Raw genomic sequence first — 12,874 nt, 5'->3', positions numbered from 1 at the left:
CTTTGCATGACATCTTTCCAGTTGATAAAAAGAGGCCAGTCAATGAAAGTCAGAATAAGTGTGCTTCAAAATAGTCCAGCAGCCCATGAGATGGTGTTATAATCAACACGTGAAGGTGCTTTTCCAGTAGCCATAATATCATGGCCAGGAAGCAGTTACACTGGGTACAATATTTTTTTCTCAATCCCCCCAGTCTCTGAGTGCCTTTGAGGAATGTACAGCATGACTTCAGCCAAAGGGAGAAAGCTCTCTCTTAGCCACAAAATTCTGTACCTGTGTAAGCAAAAACTGTACCCCAGAGTCATTATAGTAATGATATGGACAGTACCAGATCTGTTTGATTTAGCTGCTGCTAGGAATGGATATACTGCAAAAACAGTGAGGGAAGCACTCAGTGAATACAGCCCTCTTCAGCAGTAAAGCAGCCTTTTAGCAAGACTTTTGGGGAACATGCATGTTGTCATCCTAGTTCCTTAAGCTATATACCTGAAGTTTGAAAATTATTTGAAAAGTCTCTTCTAAAGAGTAGGCAAGCCAAGCATATATATATATATAGTAAAGAACTGTTATTCCTATTTTCCCACATCTTCGCCTAAAGGCTCTTGATTTCAAAATATAATAACTTGGAGGGAAAAGGGGTTATATCTGCCACTTCAAGGGGGGCCTCTGCCTTCCTTAGCAGACACCTGTCTTTCAAAACCGAGACACTGTGTAAGCAAAAACTGTACCCCAGAGTCATTATAGTAATGATATGGACAGTACCAGATCTGTTTGATTTAGCTGCTGCTAGGAATGGATATACTGCAAAAACAGTGAGGGAAGCACTCAGTGAATACAGCCCTCTTCAGCAGTAAAGCAGCCTTTTAGCAAGACTTTTGGGGAACATGCATGTTGTCATCCTAGTTCCTTAAGCTATATACCTGAAGTTTGAAAATTATTTGAAAAGTCTCTTCTAAAGAGTAGGCAAGCCAAGCAAGATGGACAGATGAAGTAGTAACTGTTGCAACAAGTAGCATTTTAGTCTGCCGATCACACACATAGAGAAAGTTTTTCTTACCTGGTAGGACCAGAAGTTGGATAGATGGATTTCAAAATTATTGGTATTATGGAAAATATCAACAAGAACAACTTATCATGTAAAATATACTTCGATTTTTAAACCATTGTGTCCTCAACACCAAAACACAGAGAAAGAGTCAGAGTAGTGTTTTCCTGTAGTTTCGTTTAAGAACAAGATATGAAGTCTAACATCCTGATGCTGGATGTTGATGCTGAGGTTTTTGATTTTGTCAGTCTGATATTCTGGTGTATAGATATTATATACCACACTGTTTGGAATATACTCTAGAAAACAGAAAGCTAAGCTAAAACTAGGTCACATGTAAGGAAATATATGAGCTCAATGTAAAGATCTTCCTTCAGGACTGAGTGATAAATCTCTTTTTTGTCACTATCAAAAGCTACAATCACTGCTGCTGCATTAGACAGTCAATCTCTGCCTTTTTTCATGCAAAGAACTGAGACAGCACAGAAAAAAGATCACAATAGGGGGCAAAATCAGGTCCCTGTAAAGAGTCTATTATTCTTGAATTGTCCTTTTCTGAAGACCGTAAACATTTCTGCAGCTTGTAAACTCTATTAGCTCAATATATAGTCTACAAGAAAGAACATACATGAAAAATGTCTTACACAGAGCAAAGTAATGTGGAGGGTAAAAATGCAGAGACTTTAAATAGTATTAGAATTATTTATATATTGAATGTTTTTCATATTGATTTTTTGTTTTGTTTTTAAAATGTAGCTTACATCAAATTATTCCCTTTCAAATAAGAAAACAGTATTACCCTTCAAATAAGAAAACAGTATTAGTATTTGGATCAACAGATATTTAACTGTAAATTCCTCTGCATTCCAGAATCCGACTATTCCCGTAGCTAAAAAGACAGTAAAAGGGGTAGAATGCGGTGAGAAACCACCATGTACTATAATTTCTACATTTTACTTTATATACTGGAGACTGTCGGGGAAAAAGATCCACAAGTCAATGCTTGCAAGGTTTTTTAAAATCTGCAAGTACTTTCAGAAGAATGCTTTCAACACAGTGTGATTTTCACAGAATTTAAAGCCACGATTATGAAGGTAATTAGGAGTGTAGATTTTCCAAGTGACACCAGTAATATTTTTCAGCTTTCCATTTTTAGGATTTCTTGCAAGATATCCTCTCTAGTCCTGGCTCCCAGTTTCTGTAAAAGGCCCCAAACTGCCAACAGGATTTTAGAGGAGGAATGCCTTATGGTAAATTTTTTTCTGACTTCCTACAGGAAGAGCAAAAAAAGAGTGATTCTCCACTCACCATTACCCAAAAATGTAAGTTCAGTGAATTTTCAAGAATCCATTAGCCAGCAGTCCATTCATCTGTGTGAACTAATGTGTATTCAAGTGTGTATCCCAGCTTCATACCACAAATTCCCAAATTAAATCTTTCTTCTCAGTAAGCATAGACTGAAAATGCACTTTTCATATTTTTCCTCTCAGTGTTTGACAAGTATAAGCCAGGTTTCAGTTTGCAGTCAGATCTGAGACACGAAAGTGTTGAAGACCATAATTCAATTGATTAGATCTTTAGCTTTAAAAAGTTACGGTATAAGTGATCAAAACACTGAAGATAGGATTGAAATGCAACTTCAGTATTGACAAGGATTCTTATTATTTGTTTATTCCATGCTTTTAGCTTTTGTAACAAAGTGTAATACATAAAATTCTACAGTATGTAGAAGCAACATAGGACATGAATATTTATAAGAAAACTGTTACATTCACAATATGGATAACAGCTACCCTTTCAAGTGCACAAATCTGTAGCAAGGTTCATCATTCTCATCCCTCTTTTCTCATTCTCACCATGTTTCAGAAAAAAGTTAAGATTAAAATTTTAAATCTTGTGAGAAAAGCCTTTGCAGCTGTCTGAGCTGGAATTAGAAAGAGTTTTAAACAATTTAAACTGAAAGTTCTCTGATGAGTTTCACACAGTTTATTTTTCCATCTAATGCCCTCTAACATTGGTGAAACCTGTCCAGGTTTGCTAGCTTTTTGAATAATGTTCCAATATTGTTACACTGACAACTTCAATATGGCTGCAAAACCCAAGAAGCAGCAAGCATTGCCAGAATGTCAGTCAGAGCTGCCTAAGGCTCAGCTTCCACACTTCTACAAAAGCCTCTGCCTTTCAAGATGGGGGCTATGCACAATGAAACAAAGCACTTGATTCTGATCTATTAGTTCTACGTTTTAATGAACATTTAGCATCAAGGTCCCTTCATGATGGATTGCAAGTGAGAAGTAAGTCAAGTAAGGCAAATATCTTTCTGCTTTCAGTGTTCTTCCACTTCTCTTTTCATGGATGTTCATAGCATTCATTGATCCCAGCTGATATGTTAAAACCATGCTCCTTTTTCTGTGGGATACATTAAAACCATGCTTCTTTTTCTGTGGGGAAAACAGCAAAGTGCAATGGTTTGGTGACACAGAGGATACCCCATAACTCTTGGAGGGTTCTGTCAGTGCTGCTTTTGTCTAGACTCTTACATCTTAAGTCTTGCTAGATGTGTAAATGCATTCCTAAATAGGAATTCTTTGCAAATAAGTGCTGAGGAAAGAAAAGCCATCCCCATACTGGTCTAACATGATTCCACAGTGAAGAACAACTTTTGCCTTCAGATCACTGGCTTTAAAATACCACAACCTAGAAACCCTAAAATCCTGCAAGGTTTGTTCAGTTTCAGCAAATGCATTCTCTTCTTTTCCCAGTGGGGACATGTAGGTACAAAAATGCTGTTAGCGAGGATTTTCTTGCTATTTTCTAAGTCCGTGAGAGACTTTTCTCTCTCACAGAAGAGGTAGCAGGGAATGTAAACAACCAAGCCACCTGCAACCTTGGAAAGTCTTGTCTATGGTATAGTAGAAAAATATTTTGATAATGGATGTTTTAGGATTTTGGCCAATCACCCCCAAGGGGTGGCTGGTCCTTTGTCCAATTAGACTATGAAGAAAAAAGTCTATAAAAGAGTTTGTAAAATAATTAAATAAATCAATCTTGCTGCACAATTCCTGCCTGCTGGATCTTCTCCTCCTCCTCCTCCCTATGGCTGCGGGACACGGTGATATACCCTAGGGCCCAGGCCTGTGGTAATAACCTCTTGTATAGTGCTAGCATTCATCACTAAAATTTAAAGTCTGTATCCATAACAGCTTGAAGCCAGGCATAATCCTCCACAAAAATCTGAGAATTAACTCTATAAGTTAACCAAGTCCAGCCTTTGCAGAACAGTTAAAGGTTCATCAATATAGAGAGGAGTCTTTTAAAGCTTGGAATGACAGTCTGAATATTCATAACACATCTGTAAAACACCAGTCAAAAAAATCCTAAAGACAGCACAAGGCTGCCTCAGCTTTGTCATATCTTTCACCCCCCTCCCAAGAAAACTGTTTTTCTGTTTTACAGTTAAATTGTGGAACTGATAGCAGCTGGATGTTTACTGAAATAACCAGCCATCTTCAGGGGGCACAAGGCTTTGTCCAGCATGGATGCACCCTTCTATGTACTCAGTGACACTGGGCCACCTTCCCCCAGTTTGCACTCACCTATTATGATGCAGGCAACACAGGGTTTGTGTGTTATACCCTCTAATAGGCCAATCAATTTGTCATCAGAATTGTTAGTGTTTTCATCTGGTTTTCTTAAGACCCAAGTTTATGGTTTCTACTCTGTTACTGCATCCCAAAATGCTTTTGACAAAAGGATCATCAGCTTATTTGAGAGCAGAATTGTGGTGATGTTAAAATGGGTATATGTATCTGGACAGGAAGAAAAAAAATTACATTGATACTGTCTTCATGTCCTTACCAAAGTAGGTTAAAACTGCAATGGGTAGAGATCCAGCATTTTCCAGTCGCTGCTTTTCTTTTAAATGAAAACCCAGTCCAAGTGGTATTTCAGCACTTAATTTGTTCCAAACACTGAAGACATTATAAATAACTGCAGTATCAACATGCCCAGAATTTCTCACTCACAAGCCAGTTTAGTACACACACTAAGTGTGTACTAAGCAGAACAACTGGAACGAGACCTTCTCTCTAGAAGGCTTAATTCACATTCCACAGCTTATCAATTGCAGAAAGCTCCACTGTGAAAATCACTATACATTAACCTCCTGGCTATCCATGCTACCCCATACCAAACTGCCTTTAGCAATGCAGTCAAACACAGACACTCCTCCTAGAGACAGCAATGATCCCAGTTGAAATCATTAAGTGCTATTAAGTGCTATTAAGTGTTACATTCAAAGCAAACACTGATTACAACATGTACCAGTCCTAAACCATGATCAGTGTAGAAGATGTTGGAATAATAAAACGTACTGTTTTATGCATTCTGGGATGCCAACGTATTCCATGGGGATGAGTTCAGCTAGTTCTGCCAGGGTAAAGACATACCTAATTTTTTGGCTGAATTTTGAGCTGTGGAAGAACAAATGCAGGGTACAGTTACAACTTAAACATTTTTCACTAGGTCAATATTAAAACAGTCTTTTAAGTTCAAAGCAAACAGTTGTCAGAACTATTTAAGAAAAATCTTCCAGAGTATTACCTAATAAAAGGTTTTGTGATGGCCAGGAGTGTTCTGATGAACCAGGAAGGATGAACTATGATCAATGATTTCAGATTTTTCCTTAACCTGAAGGATTTAAGCAATGGATAATTACTAGAACAAAAAGGCAGCATGACCTGGGGTTTTCGAATATATAAGAAGTATGTTTTTAGAAGCACAACTGTCACATAAACATAGTATTCTGACATCCCATTATTAGAAGTCAACCTCTATCAGAAGAAAAAAACACTACACAACTGTAAAATAAAAACTAAAGATTCAGTATCAATTTGACAAGGAAGTAACGTTCCAAGGAGAAGCTTCTTTGAATCTTTTTACACAACTGATGATATAGTGGTTCATAAAGAACCCCACTTATTAACCTGGTATTAATACAGTAAGTTGTAAGGATATTCTACAAGATAATACTCAGTATTCTAAGAATACTATTTTCACTAAAAAAAAACCACCCTGAGTACAAGAGCAACAAAAGATATACACAAACCCCCCAACCAACCAAAAAAATCTACCACACACCACTACCCAGGCATGTTTATAGCATCGTCCTACATTGTCTAGCTTAGGAAGAGCTAAGCCAATTTCCTTCATCAAATCTTAACCAGAAGGGACCAGATACCACATTAAAGAGCAGTTTTTCCTAAATATGTCTATCTCTGAGTATGTGAACATTGTAAGAAAACACTGCAGAGCTTCTTACCGTCTATCAATTTGCTGGTAACATTTCCTAAGCCAGCCTAAACTTGGCATTTTTCTCCGTGTTGTTGCACCATTCAGGTAAACTATCATATAGTTCTCTGCTACTAACAGCTCTAAAGTGCCAATTACATACCTGGAGAGACAAGCAAAGAAAACTTTAATATCCACAATCTTCATCTGAAAGCAATTCCTAGTAGTGCTCAAATATATTAAAAAGAACAAAAACCCAGAAAGGCAGATGATGACTTACTTAAATAGATTGTCCATTAGGTATCTGTAGTTAGGCTGGCTGCTCTCAGGCATGAAGCAAACAGCAAACACAACAATGGCATTTAACCCATCGCCGTAATACCCTATAAACAAAGAAATGAGCGGCAGTAGTGACAACAGTGACAATACACTGACTACACTTATGCAAAGTCAGGTACATTCAGCAAGCTTTTTCATTATTTACCCAGAACAGATTTACAAACATCCATATGGACACATTCATACACTTACAGAAAACCTCAAGGTTTCTTTTTCAAGTTTGTCTGCTTCTAAAGCAACAGCTGAAGCTGGTATCAATCAAACACCCTACCTATAACCAACATTTCAGTATAGAACCTCAGTATATTTAATAACATCTTAAATTATTAAAGTTTAGTCAACTTTTCTTCCAACCTAAACTTCACAGACTGTTGGAAAGTGTCATAAATTGATTTCTGCCTTAGTAGATCTATAGTTAATGTTTTCAACAGTCTTAAAGCCAAAAAGTTAGGTAGCAGTTACACTGTAGGACAGAGTAAATACATCTTATTACAAAGGTGCATTTTAGTACGTCACCACGCGTGCATTTTGGAACTTCAGTTTAACAGAGAAAAAATTATTACATCAACCATATCTTAACACTGCAACAAATGAATCACCACAAGTCTTTATGCCCAAAGCTCTTCCTCTGCTTCCCCAACTCAGTTTAAAGTAGTAGTTGCTCAGCAGTTCCCCTGAGCACGTCACCAATCCTTACCACCATGACTGATAACTTTTTTGTATGGTTCAATTGCCTTCATGTCCCCCCTATGGTCCTGTTCTCCGATCCTAAACATTCGCCAGCGTCGACCATCATCCTTCTCCTCTGCCACAGTGTATTCAGCCAGTGATCCTTTCCTAATGACATCAGTAGTTTTTGGTTTTGGAAGATCATCTACCAAAATTAGAACATGTTGATGACCCATAATGAATACCATGCATAGTGACAATCAGCTATAACACAAGTTAACCACTTTGCTATCTGATCTATTTTGGTATTCTTCAGCCAGTCAGACACACCAGCTGATGTAATGGATATTTTATCAACATACTCATGTTGGCAGTTATCTGTTGACTGTAATTTTCTCTGCTACAAGTATGTGAAAAATTTCCATTCATGGAGGAAGCCTAATTAATTGTAGGCTTTCAGAACACAGACCTCATTGAATTTCACCAAAATAGACAAAGTGGTTAACTCCAGTGAGAATTACAGAGGTTGCTTGATCACAGATTTACATGAAGCATGATTTAAAACATTGAGGTACCTTGCAAGCAGACATGCAGGCAGATCTATTGAAAATCAAATCTAATTCACGAATGTGTGCAATCAAAACATATGAAATTTATGCTGACAGCAATCTGTAAGACGATTTGCTCCAGTGAAATTACGATTCTTGACTTTGTTGCACGGACCTTACCCAAAGCGAGAAAAACCTACTGCAAGTTAGTTGTCTGTTCCCAAGACAAAGCTGTTAATTGAAACTATCCTTCCAGGAAAATGAAGGCAGCAGCATTAAAGGAAGAAAAGACAGAAACCCTTTTCAGCCACTTTTAAAAACAAGACAAAAACATTCGGAACATTTCCTTCGCATCACCGCAAAACTAATCCTAAATACAAATTCTTCTTCATTAAAACAATGAAAATCCTTTACCAAGGTAAACACACAGTCTCTGCTAAGAAAACTTCACCTGCAATATGCCTTTAGCTATTTTAAAAACCAAAACCATCCCCTTATTCTAAAGAGTGTTTCTTTCTCCACAGGTAGTGCTTCAAACGTAACAGTGAAAAGAGAACTTCCTGTTTATTCAGGAATCAAAATTATTTTATTTTCAGGATAAGAAAATAATAGAGTTTACATGTTTACTTATTAGAGACATTCCTAAACCATGAAGTTTACAGACGTTAGAGACTCCAACAACTTCCACAACACAACAGTTCCTGGCTTCCATAAAAGGGCCTTAAAACATCACTAAGCTCCAAGTGTAAAATTTGTGCTTTAACTCCTACACAAAATATTTATCTCAAATAAAATTTGTTAGAATCTCCAGGTTTTGCCTGTAAGATAAAACCCCTATTAATGTCTTAAAACTGAGATCATTACTAGTGTGGCTGTAGCTAAGTTAACTTCCTATGAAGTCACTGCAGAACTCCTTGACACACAGTAGAGGCTCTTCTACTGCCTCCAGTCAATCTGGAAATATGCAAACTCTAAGGCTGCTTTGCCCAATGGATGTTTTAGGATTTTGGCCAATCACCCCCAAGGGGTGGCTGGTCCTTTGTGCAATTAGACTATGAAGAAAAAAGTCTATAAAAGAGTTTGTAAAATAATTAAATAAATCAATCTTGCTGCACAAGTCCTGCCTGCTGGATCTTCTCCTCCTCCTCCTCCCTATGGCTGCAGGACACGGTGATATACCGTAGGAACCAGGCCTGCGGTAATAGGGACACACTTCATGCAACTAAAGCTATCCAAAGTCATTGGGAAATAAGTTAGGACAGACTCAGTGAAAGGTTACAGGTCAAATGTCACATAAGCAGGTAGCAGAATATACACTTTTGTGTCAAAGTAACTGCAAACCTCAGCTTCCTTCTACATAGGAAAGTTACAACCGGGGAACCTCAGGGCAACAGATTATCCACCAAATTTCCCTCTGCATGACTTCAGCCCCCCTCAAGTTAGTACTGCTGCTGGTGTCATGGTACTGAAAGAGCTGAGTGAAGTAGTATACTCTAAATAATTTTTACATAAATGTAGTTCTTCTTACAGTGCCCATCAAAAACACTCATGCACAAAGTAGCATTTTCCCCTGCTCAAGCACAAAGGCAAGAAAAAACTGCTTCAAATACCTTAAAGACAGGATAAAAATACAACCCTTTGTTCAACTGCCCATCAAAATTACATCTGTATGAAATACAGGTCAAAATCCCCAGGTTGAACTCACTGATCTTCTACATGATCTTTTTGCCTCACACATGCATACCAGCACACATCCCCACTATGTCTAGGTTCTGGTGCCACTGTGTTTATGCTTAAATTGATGGCCTTGGACCACTGCGTTCAAGACCACAGTGTGATCCGCATGTCACTGAAATGCCATACTGAATACATGCATGCACTGAAAACCCATGAACTGATATTGCAATAAATCTACAAAGAACCTACTTAAATTTTATGGGGAGCCTTCAAGGACAAAAACCCAAATAGTTTTAATTTTCCTCTAAGTGGTAGCCACAGTTAATACCAGACTTGGCAGGGAGCAGGCATTACATGCCAGTCATGCCCATACAGACATGAAAAAGAGTTTATGTTTGACATTTGCTTTAAAAACATAGTGAAAAGCTTTTGCTCTTTCAAGGCCAGAACTTGAATTAATTTCTGAGAGTCTATTACTTTAAAAAAGTATCCATTGGCTCTGATTGCTTGGATAGCTGACAAAAAAACCCCATTAGGAGCAGGCTCTTCATTAGTGTTGACGGAGAACTGAGAGCAACAGAAAAAAAGATACTGAACAGCTCATTCTCTCTTTGTCCCCCTGTTTTTTATAAATAAGTTTCTTATGACATCAAGCTCTGATTCATCACTGGCAGCTTTTCATTAACAGAAAGGAAACAATATGTAAGATTTCCACATATTGCCATGGTTCACTCTACTTGTTTTGTCCTTGAATGTCACATACACATAATTATCTGCCTGGTGCCCTGGTGGAACAGTCAAACCATATGACAAGTATTGGTAACAGTGAAGATTCATAAGCAGCAGTCTGTTTTCCATCAGTTGTGTTCCACATTCCTGCCAGACATGGAATAGAGGGCTAATGCCTCCACAGTGCTAAATGCATTTGAGGTAGGTTAGAGCTCAGAAGGTAGATGACAATCTTCTCAGGGCAGAACATACCAAAGAGCCAAAGCCAACTAGCTGTGAGAACTGGAATTATCACATTAATACATTGATATTAATTGTCCCACAGTAAATCATGATCAACCTTCATCTCGAAATCCATATGGGAACCAAAAAGATGCATCTTGCTCTATATGTGACAGCTCCTGAAAAAATGACTGACTTCAGTCCATGTGTAATGGCATAATTGCACTTTTAAATATCATGACCTAAGGAAAAGAGCAGCTCTGTGGTATGCTGTACATTCACCATCATTGTGATTTAATGCTTAATGCTGCATTATTTTAAAAAAATACACCACCAGTTTAACCATGTGTTAAAATACATTCTGGGGTTCACAAGTAACTTGAGATATGAATAACAACCAGTGTAAATACATTCATACATGTACTCTCACATATAGGTTATGTGCTGCATTTTGTGAAAACATATGCATTAATTTTTTTCAAAACATAAACTCTTGCTACAGAAACTGCTTATATTCATATACAGGCAGTAAAGGTACAATTAAAATTACTATTAGAACCTAATTGTCCAAGAAGCAACAGAGAAGTCCCAGCTTTGGTGACTTTGAAAGGGATCTAGGACATAAGTACCTTTTCTTAAAGACCACAGGGTTCAAAAGGGGTTTAGAAAACAGAAAGTTATCTCGAGATCACTTTTATATAATCATCTCTCCTTGTATTACCAGCTGGCTGAAGTTGGAATACAGAAAAGTAGGGTCAAGTAAGTATTAGCCCTTCCTCAGAAAGGGGATCCATGACTAGCTGTATTGAGGGTCAATGGGAAGATCCACAGACCAAGTACAGCAGCATGACAAATAAGAGAATTAACAGCAGCATCCTCAGGGAGCAAATCATGCTCAAAGATGGTCATCACACAGGATTTGGGAATGAACTCCGCTTTCAAAAGCCAGTTCAGATATACCAGACAACCACGTCCTGATCATCATGATTTAAGGTGGTCATCCTTGTCATAGCAAACTCCTGAGGACTGAAGGAGTCCTTACAAGAAAATGTACTTTTTAGCTGAGAATAAATAGAAATCTCAAAGACTTTGAGATAAGCTTCACTTTACCCTATCACCATAAAGACTTCTTTGCTTAGTTTTATGTATATGCTAGAAAATGAAACAGGCCAGGAATGAATGAGACTGCCTATTCACTTCAGTTAGCTAATTTTAGTTAGCTCTGGCTTTATCCATTTTTTTCTCCTCAGATTTTAAACAGCTCTGATAAACTACAGTGGCACTTAACTCTCCAAAACATTTCACTTCTACATTATTTGGGATAACTGAAGAAAGGAAGATCCACAAGGAATAGGTATTTTGCTTTAATTGCAAAGGACTTTCAAGAATTTAAAAAAAAAAAAAAAAAAGCCAGGAATACTTTAGTGCAGAAAGCAGTATTGACTGATAGTTAAAGCACAGATAAAGTGAACTACTAAGGTCTGTTACAGACAGTGCTAGCAAAATCATGTGGTCTATGTACACACACTAGGGGAAAAAGAAGGGCAGAGGGCAAGAAAGCTGGTTTTGTGAGCCTATCTGAGAGGACACGACAAAGCAAAAGGAAATATCAAGTAGGTATTTCTTTGGAAGAAGAGAGAGCATAATGGTAAGTATTGTTGTACTTGGGGAGGAAGGAGAACTTTATAATGACCAGCACCATACATAGGTCACTAGGGGATTAAACACTCATAAATTTAATTCATCTTAAGTAATCTTTAAAATTCATTTTCAGTTTCTAGAGATGTCAAGATCACATGAGCCTGTAAGTGTTTTATTGCATAAGAACAGGCTTAAGAAATTGTTTAATGCTCAAGTGTTTTGTTGAATTAAGAACCCAGTGCTGCTGGATCTAAGTAAACATCCAACTATGGCAGATTCATGATTACCTTTTACATAAGTAGAGCTGAGTGGAGGAGGAAGGGGAATGCTGTGAACATTTTATGTTTTAATGAAAGAAGCCAGGACTGCTCAGGCACCAGCATTACTCAATCAGAAGGAATTCTCTCTGCATTTGGAGGGAGAAGGGATTTGCATCAACCTTAAGGTCAGGAGGAAGGACTAGCTAAAACAAAGGAGAAATAGGAAAAGGAGTCTCATTCCACGTATCATAGAAACTCACATGTTTTGAATAACAATTATGATAATTTATTCATTGGATGATTAAATACTGTGTATCAGTGATCTGTCTGCATTCTAAGCCATTGACTCAAAGAAACAGCTTTATAAAATGGTGGGGTGACCAAAACTAACCTCCTTGCTTTTAAGCAGATAGATTTGAAGCAGATTGTATATATATACTTAGGTTTAACACATT

At 37.6% G+C, this 12,874-nt stretch overlaps 2 protein-coding genes across 6 annotated transcripts in view; both read right to left on the bottom strand.

Annotated features, from left to right (window-relative positions):
- Window positions 1-12,621, bottom strand: part of TNS3 (tensin 3) — a 218,104-nt gene extending 205,483 nt beyond the window's left edge. For both annotated transcript variants that reach the window (XM_017743610.1, XM_017743612.1), the window contains exon 1: window positions 12,447-12,621. The gene's annotated coding sequence lies outside the window, so the exon portion shown is untranslated. The remainder of the gene's footprint in view (window positions 1-12,446) is intronic.
- LOC103622006 (BCL2/adenovirus E1B 19 kDa protein-interacting protein 2) lies at window positions 5,223-8,842 on the bottom strand. 4 transcript variants are annotated; one of them, XM_017743624.1, is made up of 6 exons: window positions 8,066-8,842; window positions 7,371-7,510; window positions 6,615-6,717; window positions 6,366-6,497; window positions 5,648-5,734; window positions 5,225-5,517 (listed from the first exon to the last, which is right to left on the bottom strand). In XM_017743624.1, the coding sequence occupies exons 2-6, from the start codon at window positions 7,447-7,449 to the stop codon at window positions 5,385-5,387; spliced, it is 534 nt and encodes a 177-aa protein (XP_017599113.1). In that variant the 5' UTR covers window positions 7,450-7,510; window positions 8,066-8,842; the 3' UTR covers window positions 5,225-5,384. The 4 variants fall into 4 exon arrangements, with proteins under 4 accessions (XP_017599110.1, XP_017599113.1, XP_017599111.1 ...); XM_017743622.1 differs by having other exon boundaries at window positions 7,371-7,547; window positions 8,066-8,841; XM_017743623.1 differs by having other exon boundaries at window positions 7,371-7,547; window positions 8,071-8,841.
- Window positions 12,622-12,874: the final 253 nt, after the last annotated feature.

Source organism: Corvus brachyrhynchos, unplaced genomic scaffold, assembly GCF_000691975.1.
Source record: "Corvus brachyrhynchos isolate BGI_N302 unplaced genomic scaffold, ASM69197v1 scaffold49, whole genome shotgun sequence".
Classification (NCBI taxonomy): Eukaryota; Metazoa; Chordata; class Aves; order Passeriformes; family Corvidae; genus Corvus; species Corvus brachyrhynchos.
The sequence above is the reverse complement of the archived record's forward strand: the minus strand, read 5'-3'. Positions and strand labels throughout refer to the sequence as shown.

Coding starts and splice junctions, on each gene's coding strand:
- LOC103622006 (XM_017743621.1), bottom strand. CDS start 7,590: ATGGTATTCATTATGGGTCATCAACATGTTCTAATTTTGGTAGATGAT. Junction 6,498..6,614: donor CTAATGGACAATCTATTTAA/GTAAGTCATCAT, acceptor TTGTCTCTCCAG/GTATGTAATTGGCACTTTAG. Junction 5,735..6,365: donor TACCAGCAAATTGATAGACG/GTAAGAAGCTCT, acceptor TAAATCCTTCAG/GTTAAGGAAAAATCTGAAAT.